General features: G+C 41.8%; 1 protein-coding gene across 2 annotated transcripts in view; it reads left to right on the top strand.

Annotated features, from left to right (window-relative positions):
• KPNA6 (karyopherin subunit alpha 6) overlaps positions 1 to 18,531 on the top strand; it is a 55,829-nt gene that overhangs the window by 3,135 nt on the left and 34,163 nt on the right. Inside the window, exon 2 of one of the 2 annotated variants that reach the window (XM_042244998.2) lies at positions 5,505 to 5,635. The exons of the other annotated variant lie outside the window; for it this stretch is intronic. Coding sequence (XP_042100932.1) covers positions 5,554 to 5,635 — 82 coding nt within the window. The 5' untranslated portion in view covers positions 5,505 to 5,553. The remainder of the gene's footprint in view (positions 1 to 5,504; positions 5,636 to 18,531) is intronic. 2 annotated transcript variants of the gene reach the window in all.

The raw sequence follows: 18,531 nt of genomic DNA, 5'->3' as shown, positions 1-18,531 counted from the left end.
TTGTAGGGGTGATGCTTGCAGCTCTGGAAGTTATTTGTTTTAACCCTCCTTAGCAGAGACCGCAGACTCTCAAGACTAAGTCTCGGCAGACATTGATTGTTTTTATCAGGTTCCTACCATCCTGCTTCCCCAGTGGTGCAGAAGTTAAAGCGTCTGCCTACAATGTGGGAGACCTGGGTTCAATCCCTGGGTCGGGAAGATCCCCTGGAGAAGAAAATGACAACCCACTCCAGTATTCTTGCCTGGAGAATCCCATGGACGGAGGAGCTTGGTGGGCTACAGTCCACGGATTGCAAAGAGTCGGACACGACTGAGCGACTTCACTTTCACTTTCACCATCCTGCTAACCAGGAATCTGGCAGCACCTTCCCAGCCCCGGGATGATTGATATAGCCCACTAGTCTTGATTGATATAAACTCTAAATCAATCATAATTCTATCTCTCTAGACAGTGATTGATTTAGGCATAGGCAGGTGATACAGATTTTGGCTGATTAGATGTGAAGGGAAGCCTGGAGGACTTCTGAAAAAGCCTTTCTTATTTGCCAAATTTTATTCCTTTTTGCCAGTTTATATTTTAACCCAGGTATCTCACCAAAGTTTGAGAACTTAAAAAGAAATGGGAAAGCTATAGTAATAGTCATTACTTGTATAGAACTTTCTATATGCTAGGCACTAAGTACTGTAATACTAGTTCATTTATTTCTCAGATTCTCATTCTAGTTGAGAAAACTGAAGCACAAAGAGGTTCAATAACTAATGCAAGGTCAGAGCTAGTAAACAGAAGAATCACTTCCTCAGGCAGTATGGTTCTAACCAAAATATGGGCTATTAAGGACTGTGTTCTGCCTCTGGAAAGAAAGGAGCCCTTTTCTGACTCTTGAAATTGCCATTCGCAATGCTGGGAATTCATGAGGCAGAATTTATAAATAAAGGGTCCAGACGGAAAGAATCTGATCTCTTTGTGATGTTTTGGAACTGTCACTGCCATTGGCCTGTAGGATACTGAAGGTTGCCTCTAGTTTGCAAAACCTTTCTAATAACCCCTGCAGGTCAGGAAGTAATCTAGAACATTCCTTCCAGCCTTGCCTCCCCACCCACCCCATAGTTCCTAATAACAACAGAGAAGGCGCTAAACTAAGTGTTCCCCAGCCTCAGACTCACTCCCGCGTGGGGTCCCTTTCCTGCATTTTTTGTTAATGGTCAGACCATTGGTCTAGACACTAGGGCATAAGAGAAATCTTACCCTTGGTAAGACTGGTTCCTTACTCTTTTCTGCCTTTCCTATATTGGCAGTTGTTGGATACTATGATCCTCTTACTGATGTCCTCCGTCATCCCTAAATTGTTTTGTGTACGTTTTTCTCAGAGCATAGTCCCAAAAAGACGATTAATTCTGTGGTCGTTAAACTTGCTGAGTCTCAAGCTCCTTGATGTGAAAATATAATAATACTGTTAATGTTGTTAATGAAGTGTCAGTGAAGTATCAATACTAGATGTTAGAAAATACTGTAGGTTGTAAAGGTGTCATTATTTCAGAAACTTTCTAAATCTCTTCTGTAACCTGTACCACAACCACTTCTGCTGCAGCAGTATTGCTAAAACCATCAGATCTTGTCACCCTACTCCTTAATTTAGGAACGTTCATGGACTCCTTATTGTCTGCAGGATAAAATCATAACTCATAGGGTGTGGTATTGAAGGCCTTCCTACTGACTCCATTTAATATTTATCCACATATGCTTCATTCCACTCAGGCGACCTCCTAGGTGTGTATTTCAGCTTTCCTGGTAGAGAAAGTGACAAAAGCAATCCCTTCCCCGCCCGTCTTTTCCTATGGAAATCTTGCCCCTTTTACAAGATCTGGTTTAAAGGCTACCTCCCTCAGGGACCTTTCCAAAATATGTACCTTATGCCTTTCAAACTGGAAGTGAACTATTCTTGTGAATTCTGTAGCACTTTGTTCTTGCCTTTCATATAGTCCTTTTCATGTTTTATCTTGTGTTATAGCTGTTTCATTCTGTAATTCCATTAGAACTTTAGCCAGTTGCTTAATCTCCAGAGCTTTATTTTCTTCATCTCTTAAAATAGGGATGATGATAATATCTGCCTCATAGGAGTGTTAAGGTGATTAAATGAGCAAATGCTTGTAAAGCATTTTAGCATGGTGTTTAGCACACCATGAGTACTCAGTAAATGATAACTAATTGCTGTTAGTCACTTCATTAGTACTTAAGAGAGTAATCAATTTGTCTTTTAGGGGAAGGCAGAAATATATTTAAGATTTACTTACTTATGTTTGTTTTTGGCTATGGTGGGTCTTTGTTGCTGCATGTAGGCTTTTCTCTGATTGTGGGGAGTTGGGGCTGCTCCTCCTTGTGTGCGGGCTGTATTAGTTGTGGTCCGTGGGCTTAGTCGCTCCATGGCTTGTAGAATCTTCCCAAACCAGGGATCGAACCAGTGTCCCTCTCGTTACAAGGTGGGTTCTTAACCACTGGACCACCAGGGAAGCCCAGAAAGCAAAAATACTATAAACACTTGTCGGAAACACGATGAGACAGGCGACAGTTATTCATCATTAATTTCAGCAAATGTTTCTTGAATGCCTACTGTGTGTCAGCTACTGTTCTAGGCCCTGGACATATAGCAGTGAATGAAACAGACAAAAGTATACTTTTCTAATGAAATCCTAGAATTTAAATTCTAATGGGTAATTGAGTAAAATTAACCAGATGGAAACTGACAGGCCAACTAGAGTCCCATGAGATCTGATTGATGAGTTCCAGCCAGTTGTTGCCATTACAGAATGTAGGTCTAATGTTGCCTTATTGCATAACTTCCCAGGCCTTTCCACAATCCCTTTCCCCAGAAGTTGGAAATCTGAATTTTCACATGATTTCTTATGGATTAAACATTTTTAGATGTTGCAAGCTAATTTTTAAAATCTAAAAACATCTTGGAAATTCCCTGGTGGTCCAGTGGTTAGGACTCTGAGCTTGCACTGAAAGGGGTATGAGTTCGATCCCTGATTGGTGAACTTAGATTCTGCAAGCCACTGATGCAGCCAGTAAATAAACAGATAAATCTGAGAATATCTACTTCAATATAAATAAACGAATAAATAAATAAATGTTGTTAAGAAACAGAATCTAAAAACATTAAGCTAACCAAAAATAGAAGAATATTTGAGGCCACATATAGCCCCCAAACTGCCTGTCTTATTGATAAGTTTTGCCTTCGTTAATATTCTATATATTTTATAAACTGTCTCAAGTAATTTATGTATTTTACCAGATTCTATGTATTTAAAAAATATTTTCGAGCGGTCCACTAGCTAGAACTCGGCACTTACACTGCAGTAGCCCAGGTTCAATCCCTTAGGAAACTAAGATCCCGCATGCTGTGTTACCAAAAATAAATAATCTTTAAGATAATTTTAAGTCTTTGGCTTCCTTAGATCTGATTAGCTGGTTACTATGTTATTTTGTGTTGTTTTATTGTGATGGGGCAAGTAAAATTCTGGTACTTAGGATCATTTACTTCCAGAGACATCAGCTCTGCTGTTTGTTTGTTCCTCTTCCTTGCATCATTAACATTCTCTTCCATTCAGTTTCTTGACAGAACTCTAAGCTGTTTATTTTGTAAATGTTAATTTAGTTAAAACTAGCTATCTTATAAATCCACTTAATGAGTTGGCAAACCACAGTGTGATGCAGTATGATAAAATGTGAATGAACTTCTTCACCTGCAGATAAAAGTTGCCAGTATTAATAGGCTAGTATATAATAAAGGTAAGCCCTACTAATGTATAAGTACATATTATATACGTATATTAGTAAAAATACGCATGTATGCATTTCTTCCTATGTCCCAGTTGATTTTGTATCTCATACTTTGGAGACCATTATGGTAGTATTTTGAGTGAGCAATCCAATCCACCCCAGCCTAGGGGAGTCAGGGAAAGCCATTAAGCTAATGAGAGCTGACCTATGGATGTGATTTGTCAGCAGCAGGGTGGAAATGATTTCACAAGAAAAAGATAGCTAGGCTTGGTGGTTGGTAGCATTTCGGGAATGATATTTAGACCTAACCCTGATGACAGTGAAATGCCATTGAAAGGTTTTAATCTCAGAAGTGACATGATCAAATTTATTAATTTATATTACTTGAAAGCTCTGGGGAGAATAAATTAAGACTGCTAGAAGATGAAAACCAGGAGATTCTTTAAGTAGTTGGTGTTTTTTTTTTGTTTGTTTGTTTTTTAATTTATTTTTGGCTGTGCTGTTCCTCACTGCTGAGCGAGGTCTTCCTCTAGTTGTGGTCAGGCTTCCTATTGTGGTGGCCCCTCCAGCTGCGGAGCACCAGTTCTGGGTGCACAGGCTCAGCAATTGCTGCTTGCGGGCTCCCGAGTTGTGCCTCATGGGCCTCGTTGCTCCTTGGCAGGTGGGATCCTCCTGGACCAGGGATGGAACCCGAGTTCCCTGCACTGGCAAGCGGATTCCTAACCACTGGACCACCAGGGAAGTCCCAGTAGTTAGTTCTTAAGTAGTATGGTAGTCCTAGCAAGAGATGTTCACAGAGATTGAGAGAGAGTTACAGTAGAGAATGTTGTTGTTCAGTCACTCAGTTGTGTCTGACTCTTTGCATCCCCATCGACTGCAGCATGCCAGGCCTCCCTGTCCCTCACCATCTCCCTGAGTTTGCCCAAGTTCATGTCCATTGCATTGGTGATGCCATCCAGCCATCTCGTCCTCTGACACCTTCTTCTTCTGCCCTCAATCTTTCCTAGCATCAGGGACTTCTCCAGTGAGTCAGCTGTGTGCATCAGAAGACCAAAATACTGGAGTTTCTGCTTCAGCATCAGTCCTTCCAACAAGTGTTCAGGATTGATTTCCCTTAATATTGACTGGTTTGCTCTCCTTGCTGTCCAAGGGACTCTTAGGAATCTTCTCCAGCACCACAGTTCAAATGCATCAGTTCTTCAGCACTCCAGCTTCTTTATGGTCCAGCTCTGGACCACTGGGGTAGCCTTGACTATACAGACCTTTGTCCGCAAAGTAATGTCTCTGCTTTTCAACACACTGTCTAGGTTTGTCATAGCTTTCCTGACAAGAAGCAGTCGTCTTTTGATCACAGTAGAAACTTTGAATTACCAGGCTTGGTTATTGGTTTCATTGGAAGGCTGCAAGTGGTTGGGGGACAGGGGTGCAATTAAGCATGACTCCTGGGCCTCTTGCCTTGAGCAGCAGAGTGGATAGTGTTGCTGTTAACTGAGGTGAGTTTAAATCTGGACATTTCGAGCAATCTCTGTGACTTCCAAGGGAAGATGTCCAAAAAACAACTGGATAGAGAAATCTGGAGCTCAAGAGTGGAGCCTGGGGTTGGAGATAGAGGTTTGATCATCTGTTTATTATGTGGTGGCTGAAACTGCTGGAATCACTGATAGTACCTATGAAAAATGTGTATCCTGGGAGATGGGCTGACAAGATAACCTTTAATGTGCAGGAAGAAATGGATCAGCAGCCTTAATTTGAAGAAAGTTAATGAGTGACTGATGTCTCATAAACCAATGGAGAAGGCAATGGCGTCCCACTCTAGTACTCTTGCCTGGAAAATCCCATGGACGGAGGAGCCTGGTAGGTTGCAATCCATGGGGTCCGTAGGAGTCGGATATGACTGAGCGACTTCACTTTCACTTTTCACTTTCATGCACTGGAGAAGGAAATGGCAACCCACTCCAGTGTTCTTGCCTGGAGAATCCCAGGGACGAGGAAGCCTGGTAGGCTGCCATCTCTGGGGTCGCACAGAGTCAGACACGACTGAAGCGACTTAGCAGCAGCAGCAGCAGCAAACCAATGGAAAAAGAGTAGGAAAGAAAGGAAAGTGAAGTCGCTCAGTCGTGTCCGACTCCTAGCGACCCCATGGACTGTAGCCTACCAGGCTTTCCGTCCATGGGACTCTCCAGGCAAGAATACTGGAGTGGGTTACCATTTCCTTCTCCAGGGATCTTCCCGACCCAGGGATCAAACCCGGATCTCCCGCACTGGAGGCAGACGCTTTAACCTCTGAGCCACCAGGGAAGCCCATATGGAAAAGAGTACTTTTTTATTATAAAATTTTATTTATTTTTGGCTGCACTGGGTCTTCATTGCTGCCAGCAGGCTTTCTGTAGTTGGCAGAGCGGGGGGCTACTCTCGAGTTGCAGCATGAAGGCTTCTCATAGCCATGGCTTCTCTCGGAGCACGGACTCTAGACAGTGGGCCAGAAGTTATGGTGTACCGGCTTAGTTCCTCCGAGGCATGTGAAATCTTACTGGAACAAGGATCAAACCTGTGTCCCCTGCGTTGGCAGTTGGATTCTTTACTGGATCACCAGGGGCATCTGGAAAGAGGGTTTTAGGAAGAAGGAAATGGCTGTTAGAATTGAGCGCTGCCAAGAGGACCAGCAAAATAAGGACTGAAGTTGAATTTAGCATCGTGCACTCCATCAGTGTCTTCTACAAAACCAGTCTGACAACATGGAAGCAAATTGGAGTGGACTAAGGAGAGAGGAGAGACAAACTGGTTCAAGAAGTTTGAAATAAAGGGAAAAGAAGCAGATTAATGAGACTTGTAAAGTCTAGGCAAGAGATCATGAAGATCAGAGTTAGGATAATGGCAGTAGGAAAAAGAGACAGAGTCCAGAAATCATTAGGAGATAAAGCCCCTATTCTTAGTGATTGGATATGAGGATAAGGGAAAAGGAGTTGTCAAGGGTGACTCACAAGATCTGTCTTGAAAAGCTGAGAAGATACTGACTGGTACAGATCCTTAATCCTTTTTATCAGTGTTTTCTCAACCTTTCCATTTATTGTCACCTTTCTAAGAAGCCTTCTTAGGCATCTTTTTTCCCTAATGCATCCCCCCCAGAAAATTTTAAAACACAGATATACTCTATGGTTTTTTGCTTCCCTGATGGCTCCCACGGTAAAGTGTCTGCCCGCAATGCGGGAGACCCTGGTTCGATTCCTGGGTTGGGAAAGTCCCCTGGAGAAGGAAAAGGCAATCCACTCCAGCACTCTTGCTTGGAAAATCCCATGGATGGAGGAGCCTGATAGGCTACAGTCCATGGGGTCATAAAGAGTCGGACCTGACTAAGCAACTTCACTTCACTTCACTTCGGTATGTCTCTGCTTTATACATAAAAAGAGTAAACATAAAACTTACTTTAATATTCAGTGCAAGGTTAAGAGTGACTGAACAAAATTTTTAGATTAAAGTTAAAAGACTATTTACATTTAGCTAAATTTTATAGCTGTATTTGCTGGGTAACTTTGATTTAATTACTTATATAAAGTATATCAAATTGCATATGCAAATTAGTGTTTATAAATACAGAAACAAACTAATCAAAACTTCAAAAATTATTTAAAGCTGTTCATTTTGCAGCAAAAGTGAAACAATAGAAAAAGTCAGTTTCTTGAAATTATTGTTGCTTGATATGAGAAAATAACTTTCAACAAGCTGCTGAATAGTCATTCGGATAGTTAACATTCTTTATTTTTAGCACTTGGCATAATTAATTGGGACAAATTTTAATTTGTCGAATTAAATAATAAAATGTAAAGTTTCAATTACCAGAACCATGGTCACATACAGAAGCACTGGGGATCAAACATAAATAACGTCCACATAACAGGCATGCTCATTGCCCAGACCACCTCTTGTCACATCCCTTCAGAATTCAGCCATCAGTCAAGAGAAAGTCCCCCAGTCGTGGCCGTCTGTTTGCCAAAGCTTTGTAGTACAGGTCTGATATACTTTTTTTTTTTTTTGTCAGCCTTTCATGAAGTCAGTGTCATGGCATACTCAAGAAAATCCAGCAAGAAAAATTAAATACTAGGGAATAAAACATTATCGATAAAGGTTGAGCTTTGGAGGGCCACATACCATTGTAAAATCTAAGTTCTTCCCCTCTCTCGTTAACCAGTTTCACCCTTTTGAGTGTATAACACCTCCAGCAGGGTCTGGGATAGAGCCCTGTATAGTCAAATATGATTAATATTTTCTGGCAAAGCATTTGAACGTTGAGTGAGATTAATAAGGGCTGTAAATAGTCTCATGTTAGTTTTTGTTTTTAATATTTATTTACTTATTTGGCTGTGCCTGGTCTTAGTTGCAAGATGTGGGATCTAGTTCCCTGACCAGGGATCGAACCCTGCCCCCTGTAGTGGGAGCTTGGAGTCTTAGCCGCTGGACCACCAGGGAAGTCCCCTCATGTTAGTTTTATTCAGGTTTTGTTGCTTAAATATATTTTGAGGTTATATATACTAAAAATATTCTTAATTTCAGTGCTCTTTTGATTCCAGAAATCCAAGTAAGGGGTTGTGGTCAATGAAGTGTATAAAGAATGAATGAGGAGCAGGTTTATGGAGATAATGCTTACTTAAAAACATTTTGTTTAAAGCATTTGAGGTGCTTATGGAAGATGGGTAGAAGGAACACCTTGAGTGTTAGGTACGACTGCAGATGTGGATTTAAAAGTCATCAGCTCCAAAGAAGCAATTATTGCAATGAGACGTGATCAGAATTGCTTATTTTGCAGTGAGGTAAGTAGAGAACCAGCCCTTTTTAAAAAATCTGGCTCATTGATTCTTACAGCCTAGCTTTGGAAGGAATGAAGATGGAATAGAAGGTAAAGATTAAGAGAAAGGAGCTACAGTGTTAGGAGAAAGGAAGAGGAAAAATCATCTATTAGTGGAGAGCAAGGAAATAGAATTGTTCTTTTGACTCTAACTTCCAGGAAATTGCCCTCATGGGGAATTGAAGATTTTCAGGGTAGGATCTGGGACGAGAAAAGAAATACCACTGATTCAGCATTTAGGGCCTAGACACTTTGACATTACCTCATCAATCATACAGGGCTATAAAGTTTATTGTTAAAAAGAGAAGCAGAGATTCACAGGAGTGGGTAATTTGCCCATGGTTATTCAGTTGGGATGGGAAGCAGTTCACCTGACTCCCAAATCAATACTCTATCTCACTATATCACAATGGAAGGAGTTGACAGGGTTTGAGGGGCAACACTGAGTGTCTGTCTATAGTACGTCTAATGAGGACAGAGAGGATTCCCTTTGTACATAGGGCCTCAGAAGATCACATTCCAAAGCCAGCTCCTTTTTGGATTAATATACACAGGTTAGAGAAATCCTACTTTTAACTTGTCAGAATGGCTGTTGGAAAAGCTCTTTCTCCTATTAACCAAAGGTTGAAATGAAGCCCTGATCGAAGGATTTGTGTAATTCTCCCACAGGTAATGCAGAACCCTCCTTGTCGGAAGACTGGGGATGAAGGGGTGCAGTGCTGCAGAATGGGGACCAGCAGCTCACACTTGTGTCTCAGAGACATTCTGCCTGTGGGCCTTTGTATTTATACCTCTCTAACCAAACTGGTCTTGTTCCTCAAACCAGCCTTGGGTTTTCTGATCTCTTTGCTTTGGACTGCTCTCCCTCCCCACCAATTGCCTTCAGAAATAATAACCATCTAGCCTTCAGAGACTACTTCAGAGCTCACCACACAGTAAAAATAGTTCTCACTTCCATCCTGTGATGTCATTGCACACTTAGATTCTTTTTTTTTTTTTTTTTTTTTTAATTTTTTGGCCTTGCTGCTTGGCATGTGGGATCTTAGTTCTCTGATCCCAAGCTCCTTGCAGAAGAACTATGGAGTCTTAATCACTGGACCGCTAGGAAAGTCCTTTTTGGTTCTTGATGGTATGAAACTAAAGTAGATTGTAAAGCTTCTTGAAGGCAGAAACTTTAGCAGAGTGCCTGGCACATACATTTTATTAAGTGAATGATAAATCACTTGTTTATATGAGTCAGTTTAGAGATTTAACCATTTGGATTTTTTTTCCCCCTTGATTCCTTGAGCAGTATGAGTACTTGGGAGTTATTCAGTGAATGTTTTGGCATTGACTTAAGTGTAAGGTGAGCGCTTTGGTTTTCCTACTTTTAAGTAATTCATTATAGTTCCTTATAGCACCTAGTGGTAGTGGCAGTGGGGTGTCCCTAGGAAGGTAAGAACCTTTAGATTCTGCGCAGTCTACAAGGGATGTTTGGAGCTTTTCTTATGAAGAAATCGGACTACAGCTATCCTGTTGCTTAGTTGCTAAGTTATGTCTGACTCTTTTTGCGATCCCATGGACTATAGCCCACCAGGTTCCTTCTGTCCATGGAATTTCCCAGGCAAAAATACTGGAGTGGATTGCCATTTCCTTCTCTAGGGGATCATCCTGATCCAGGGATCGATCCCACATCTCCTGCATAGGCAGGTGGATTTTTTACCACCAGGGAAGCCCGTAGCTATCGTAGACCTCACCTGTATCTCTCGCCACCCCTTACTTCCCCATTTCTAGGTCTGAGCATTGCGTTTAGATAGATAGATAGATAGATAGATAGATAGATAGATAGATAGATTCAAGGGCTAAAAGGACTGGTAAATGCTAGGAGAGAATTAAGACTAGAGAACTGGGACCATCAACTATCTGGTTGATTCGGTGCCTCAGAGTGCCATGCTTCTCTTAGGTCTCGAGCTTTGAATATATTAGTTGTGTGTACAAAAGATAGTTTTCCCCACATAATCTTTTAGCCACACCTCCTGGTTTATAGATTCAGCTTCGTTTCCTGGAGTGATTCTTCAGCCCAGTCCTGTGAGGATCTGCCAGAATATGAGCAGCCTTATTACGGCTCCATTATGGGCTAATCCAGTTGTCCAGAGAGAAGTCTCTCCCATTGTCTTGGTGATTAGCAGTTCTGACAGGCTTGCAAATAACCCCCTGAGAGCCTCGTTCCATCAGACTGTTGCAGTACTGTTTTCTTGTTTGCAGTATTGCTTGGTCATAGCTCTGAGAGAAATTCCAGAAGTTTGAAAAACTACTACCAAACCCAGTCCCACCTTGCCAGAAGAGCATTGTATTTTTCACAAAGCACTTTCGTGTGTATTCTCATAGGGCCTTCACTGTAACTCTGATGTGGAGAGGGTAAGGGTAGGAAAATTGAGATCCAGATAACAACAGACTGGTTCCAAATAGGAAAAGGAGTACGTCGAGGCTGTATATTGTCACCCTGCTTATTTAACTTATATGCAGAGTACATCATGAGAAACGCTGGGCTGGAGGAAGCACAAGGTGGAATCAAGATTCTCGGGAGAAATATCAATAACCTCAGATATGCAGATGACACCACCCTTATGGCAGAAAGGGAAGAGGAACTAAAAAGCCTCTTAATGAAAGTGAAAGAGGAGAGTGAAAAAGTTGGCTTAAAGCTCAACATTCAGAAAACGAAGATCATGGCATCTGGTCCCATCACTTCATGGAAAATAGATGGGGAAACAGTGGAAATAGTGTCAGACTTTATTTTGGGGGGCTCCAAAATCACTGCAAATGGTGATTGCAGCCATGAAATTAAAAGGCACTTACTCCTTGGAAGGAAAGTTATGACCAACCTAGATAGCATATTCAAAAGCAGAGACATTACTTTGCCAACAAAGGTCCGTCTAGTCAAGGCTATGGTTTTTCCAATGGTCATGTTGGATGTGAGAGTTGGACTGTGAAGAAAGCTGAGCGCTTAAGAATTGATGCTTTTGAACTGTGGTGTTGGAGAAGACTCTTGAGAGTCCCTTGGACTGCAAGGAGATCCAACCAGTCCATTCTGAAGGAGATCAGTCCTGGGTGTTCTTTGGAAGGAATGATGCTAAAGCTGAAACTCCAGTACTTTGGCCACCTCATGCAAAGAGTTGACTCATTGGAAAAGACTCTGATGCTGGGAGGGATTGGGGGCAGGAGGAGAAGAGACGACAGAGGATGAGATGGCTGGATGGCATCATGGACTCGATGGACGTGAGTCTGAGTGAACTCCGGGAGTTGGTGATGGACAGGGAGGCCTGGCGTGCTGCGATTCATGGGGTCGCAAAGAATCGGACACGACTGAGCAACTGAACTGAACTGAACTAAGTGACGCCCAAGGCTGCACACTTGTTAAATAGCAGAGCAGAAATCAAATAGTCTGTTCCCGGTGTGCCTGCTGGTGGCCCATGCAGCACAGCTGCCTTCTCTCAGCCCAAGTATTTCTGATACAAACCCTTAGAGACAGTCTGCTCATTCACATAATGTTGAATTTTTGAAATAGATTTCAAGCCCTACACCAGAACTGGGAGAATTAATTCAAATGGTTGTTTTTGTTTTTCCTTTAAAGTGGCAGATAGCCTTCAGATGACTACCTAACTACTTGCTAGTCCCTACAATTTTCTGCTTCCGTTCGTATCTGTCTTGGTATCTTCCGATATTTGTATTCCCTAATCTTAGCAAGAACTAGACCACATCTCATTGACGGATTTAGACAGGCAATGGTTAGGGTGGTAGAATCCAAGGAGGAACATTGACATTTCTTCCAAGAAATAACAAAGGAGTTCCCTGTGGCTAGTATGCTGTTAAGTAGAATATATGTAATAGAGCTTTGATTTTAGTCAGAAAGATCTGGATTAGCGTCTCCCACTTTTTATTATCTGAGGCCTTCTGCAAGTTGTGCCTCAATTTTCTCACCTCTAAAATGGGGGTTTTATATGAGCTTAGACTTAAAAACTAAGTGAATTATTACTGAGTAATTACCAATCAAATTTGAATTGTCCCTGGAAACATAACCCTCTGTAGAGGTTAGAGATGACTTAGGCATTTTGAAAGAGCTTTCAAAGGAGATATCTTGACTTATAGTCCAGATCTAATAGATAAAAACATTCCACCATGGTTAGAAGCTTTGGAAAACATTCTGGACTGGACTTGAAAAGAGGGCTTCATTCACATCAAGCAGTGAGGACACAGATGTGTAATCTTCAGCAGGAGCGTCATGATCCTTGCCTGCGTCGGTACCTGACAGAGGTGTCCTAGCAGGACATGGAAATAAGTAGCGTGACACATGAGAGGAACTTATATACGGCAATAATTTGTTAGTAGGTTGGTTCTGTCACAAAAACTTTGAAGGCATCTTAGTGCTAAATTCGTTAAAGGACTTGTGTGAATCACGGGATTACCCTAACATGCTATTGCTATCTATAATGCCTAAGAAGAATAGGTATGCATATGCAGAAGAATGAAGCTGGACTCCTACCTTACACATAAAAATTAACTTAGTGGATCAAAGACCTAAATGTAAAGAGCTAAATCTATAAAACTTTTAAGAAAGCATAGGAGTAAATCTTTATGACTTTGGATTAACAGCATTTTCTTAGATATGACACTGAAAGCACAAGCTACCCCTCACTACCCCCCGCCAAGAAAAGAAAGATAAATTAGACTTAGTGAGAATTGTAAACTTTTGTGCGTCAAAGGGCACAGTCATGGATAATAAGAATTATGTAAGCGCTCACTCATAATTGCTTTATTTTGGCTGACAGGTAGCTGACAAAACAAAATGCAAGTCAGTTTTAATAATTAAATGATTCTTGGGTTCTGCTTATCTACATTCATCTTTTCTCATCTTCTATACAAATATGTATGTTGCTTTTCCAGATTTCGGGTTTGATATTTTTATTTTGTTGAATTTATTGTAAACCACTTCAGATCTTTTGGAAAACTAAAATTTTTAAGTGTTGAGTTTAATATTTGAGAGTATTCATGTGCTGTGCACTGTGCTATAGACTCTTAATCTCAAAGATTTAATGATCTGGAAGTGAGAGGTGATGAGTTGTGACTAAAACAGGGTCATTGATGGTTGTCAGTGGGAATCAATTTATGGTAACAGGTGTCACAGATAAACAAAGCTGGACACTAGTTAAAGTGGTAAGGACAGGTTTTAATCAGTAATATACTATTGCAATAGGGAAAATTGTGAACTGATTTCAACTTTGATTTGTACAGAGTTAACTTTAAAAGGGGAAAAAAAAAAAAGGATGAGGGAACAAGGGTCAAAGTGAGAGAAAACTCCGTACAGTCAGGGAAATGAAAAATTACAAACTGCAAGGAAGGGGAGGTGGTTCACATGAACCCAGCCGGGCTTGCTGCTGGCGCTCATTGAAAGTAGTCTCCTACCCTCCCACAGAGCCTGGGAAGCAGGAGCCCTATTTTCAGATGCTAGCTAAAACTGTAAATTCATGCAGCAGCCTTGAGATTTTCCCAGGCAGGCACTTTTAAGTGTGGCTGGGGTCATCTAGCATTGTGACCTTGAGCTGTTAGAAACTATTAGTGTTTTTTATTCACATCTTTATTGGAGAAGGCGATGGCACCCCACTGCAATACTCTTGCCTGGAAAATCCCATGGGCGGAGGAGCTTGGTGGGCTGCAGTCCATGGGGTTGCTAAGAGTCGGACACGACTGAGCGACTTCACTTTCCCTTTTTACTTTCATGCATTGGAGAAGGAAATGGCAGCCCACTCCAGTGTTCTTGCCTGGAGAATCCCAGGGACGGGGGAGCCTGGTGGGCTGCCATCTGTGGGTTGCACAGAGTTGGACACGACTGAAGCAACTTAGCAGCAGCAGCAGCGACATTCACATCTTTATAGGCCACGGTTGAGCCTCCTCGAAAAAGGGCTCAGAGGAGCCTGGATAGAGTTTAGTTAAGGACAGAATCTTTGGTACAGGTGAAAATCAGTCTTCTTAGGGGAATAGAAAGTTCATGAGTGACTCTAAGACCAGGTGAATGGTAATGGCATGAATTCTGAACTAGGGAAGCTAGGGGAAGTAACTGGTTTAAGGAGACAGAAAGTGAGGTGGAGCTAGCCAGTTAGGCATTTTAAAGTACACTTGACAGGTTGTGACACTAGAGATTTGGAACTTGGTGTAAAAGTGGACGTTGAAGCTAAGGGAGACCATTGGGAACAGGAGGCTGCTTCTGCTGAGAAGGACTAAGGGGAGATACACACTGACACGGAGGGACTGGTGGTATGAAACATAGGAGCGGTTAGAAAGGTAAGAGAACTGGCAGAGGTTGGTGCCCTCAGAATCACGGGTAGTTTCAGGAGGGCAAAAGTGACCGTCAGTGACAAAGTAGAAAGTGACATACAGTGAATTCTGGCAAGGTTACTGGATGCAGCTGTCTAAAATGTCTCTTTCTGAGTCATTTGTGTCCTGAAGTCTTTTTTCTTCCAAGCTTAAGTTTTTCGTTTGTGTGTGTGTGTCCTTACATCAGAGCGTTTCCATTCAGTTTTCATACCCATTCTGGAGGAAACTTATGGTTTCTGGATTTCTGGGAAGAAGTCTTTTTAAATTCTGCTTTTAGAAGATCTGCTTCCCTCCAGTCCCAAGGAAGATTCCTTTGCTGTACAATTCTTCCCTTACCTTATACTTGTTGGCAAACACGTGTTAAGCAACCGTTATGGCTAGACCATATATCTGGGACAATGTAGGTGTTCAGTAAGTGTTGAGTAGGTATTTGAACAGTGATTCATTCAGCAAATACTTGTATATAGCATAGATGCTGGAAATAGAACAAAAGTTTTGTAGAACTTACACAGCTGATGGAGGAGAACTGATGCAGATCGTAAATAGTGTAATGAAGGAAATAAAACAGGTGTTCTGACAAAAATGGAGTCGCTTGCTTTGTGGTGCCAGGGGAAGGACCTAGCAATTCTAAGAGCTAGGGAAGAGAATTGTGGGCTAAAAGAAAACAGGAAATGTGAGGACCGAGTCCAGAAACAACTTGATAGTTTCCAAATGCAGAGAGCCATTGTGACAGGGGCATTTGATGACTGAGGGTAAAAATTGAATGAGATGAGATGAAGATACAGGCAGCGCTTTAAATTGTGAAGCTTTTACATGGGAGCAGTGGTGTAGTCTGGTTTTGTTTTGTGGTGGTGGATTGGGGTTGAGTTGTTGTAGTTGCAGGCAAGAAATGACTTTGGGAAGGGGTGCTGTGCTTAGTCACTCAGTCGTGTCCAACTTTGTGACTCCAGGGACTGTAGCCCCACAGGCTCCTCTGTCCATGGGGTTTCTCCAAACAAGAATCCTGGAGTGGGTTGCCATGCCCTCCAGAGGATCTTCCCAACCCAGGGATTGAACACATCTCCTGCATTGCAGGTGGATTCTTTGCCGTTTTGAGTCACCAGGGAAGCCCATGAATACTGGAGTGGGTAGCCTGTCCCCTCTCTAGGGGATCTTCCCAACCCTGGAGCTGAACTGGGTCAACTGGGGTCTTCTGTATTGCAGGCAGATTTTTTACCAGCTGAGCTACCAGGGAAGGGGTGAGAGAGAGATAAATACAGTCAAGATACATTCAGGATTTGTCAGTAGATTTGATCAAAGAGATGTGAGAAGAGAAGGAATCAAGGATTTTTTTTTAACCCAGGGTTTAGAAAATACTTGTAAAATACTCTAGCTGTTGATGAGATCCAACCAGTCCATCCTACAGGAGATCAGTTCTGGCTGTTCATCAGAAGGACTGATGCTGAAGCTGAAACTCCTGTCCTTTGGCCACCTGATGCGAAGAGCTGACTCATTTGAAAAGACCCTGATGCTTGGAAAGATTGAGGGCAGGAGGAGAAGGGACAACAGAGGATGAGATGGTTGGATGGCATCACCAACTCAATGGACATGGGTTTGGGTGGACTCCGGGGGTTGGTGGTGGACAAGGAGGCCTGGCGTGATGCAGTTCATGGGGTCGCAAAGAGTCGGACACAATTGAGCAACTGAATGGAACTGAACTGAAGGGTATAAATTAATGACACAAAACTAGAATGTAGGGCATTCATTGAGACAACTAGTCTTTTCAGAGTCAGTATCACAAGTAAGCAAAAGGGTTGGGGGAAAGGAGGACAGGAACGTTGTAGATTAAAAGTGACCAAATGTTGAAATAATGATGATGTAATGTTTTAAAAGTACCAAAATTTTGCCGTCAACTTTGTAGGCATTCACTGTAGTTATCTGCTAAGTAGACCAGCAAGAAGACAGGCAAAATTTAAGCCAGTCTGTGTTTTCTTATGGCATTGTTGATAAGAAAAGGGACCATGTAAGTTTTAGAATATCTTTAAAAAATGATTGCGTTTATTAGTCTCTGTATCTATCACTTGTGTTATCTTCCCACCCTTCCAATCCCAGCATCATAGTGGGTTTTATACACTTTGGAGGAGTTTTGATTTCATTAATTCCAGTGGTACAGGTGTTCACAAAGGGTCAGATGTACTTTAAATTTTATGGTTGATTGGATTTGTGGTTTAGGGAGAGAACTCACTGCAAAAGAAAAACCTGTATTACGAAGTTGAGTTTCTAAAAGTCATATGGTGGGTTGAGGGGGGGAAATCTCTTATGCAGATGTCTTTAGTACTAGTTCTTATGCACCTAGAGAATTGATTGCCAGTAACTTTGTTTGTTTAAACAAGATAAAAATTTAATGGAAATTAGTCATTGGTCAGTAACTCTTAAAGTGAGTACATAGATCAAGATGGATAGAATCTAGGTCTAAGGTCAAGAGCCAAATAGAATAGAATTATGTGTCTTTTCAAAGAATTGAAACAAAGCAGTTCTTCAAGGATGGATGAAAAGAGAAGGCTATGAAATTAAGAGTCTAGGTCCCAGTCCCAGCTTCACAGTTTAATAGCTAAATGATCCTGCGCAAGTCACAGCACCTCTGAACCTGGTCTCCTAGCTGTTAAGTGGATGTGCTCCAATTGACTGATATTTCTCATTGGATGTGGTAGAGTTCAACTAGATGTTGTAAATGGAAACATTTTTTGAAAAGAGAGGTATGATGCTGGGGTTTATTTGATTGTTTGATTGTCCGCAAATGAAGGGCTGTTTAACAGCTGATTTCACCCTAGCTCTTGTTGAAATTAAATTTTGTTTGTCTGGTACAAAAATGAATGTCCCCCAAGAAATTTTTTTTTTTAACCCAAAATTGAATGTGTTGTAAAAATTGAATGTGAGTATAGTCCCTGATGTCCTGTTATAACTGTCCTGTTATCAATCATTAACTCCTTGGGAATTCCCTGGCAATACAGTAGTTAGGTTTTGGCGCTTTCACTGCCGTGGCTGAGGGTTCGGTTCCTGGCTGGGGAACTAAGATCCTGCCAGCTGTGCAGCACCGCCAGTGCATATTTGATAGAGAGTTCATTGTGAGAAGGAAATGAGGTTCCCAAGCTGAGAAAGCCATTTGAGTCTGGGAGGAATCAGGTTTCTTACATTCCTGAAGGAAGAGGCACTAAGTTTAGCTCATTTTCTATGCCTGAGGCGGTATAATAATATTTTATTAGAAACTTGCCCTCTGCAAAGAGAAGTGCTCACTCAGTTTAGGACCAGGACAAGAGAAGTCTATTTATTTATTTATTTAGGCCACACCTAGAGACTTGTGGGATGAGGGAGCCTGGTGGGCTGCCATCTATGGGGTTGCACAGAGTCAGACATGACCGAAGCGACTTGGCAACAGTAGCAGCAGCAGAGACTTGTGGGATCTTCGTTCCTTCACCAGGAACTGAACCTGCCCTCTTGGCAGTGAAAGCATGGAATCCTAACCACTGGACCACCAGGAAATTACCCCAAGAAGTAATTTTTTTTTAACCCTAAGAAATAATTT

This window comes from Ovis aries, chromosome 2 (genome assembly GCF_016772045.2).
Source record: "Ovis aries strain OAR_USU_Benz2616 breed Rambouillet chromosome 2, ARS-UI_Ramb_v3.0, whole genome shotgun sequence".
In the NCBI taxonomy this organism is placed as follows: domain Eukaryota; kingdom Metazoa; phylum Chordata; class Mammalia; order Artiodactyla; family Bovidae; genus Ovis; species Ovis aries.
The sequence above is the reverse complement of the archived record's forward strand: the minus strand, read 5'-3'. Positions and strand labels throughout refer to the sequence as shown.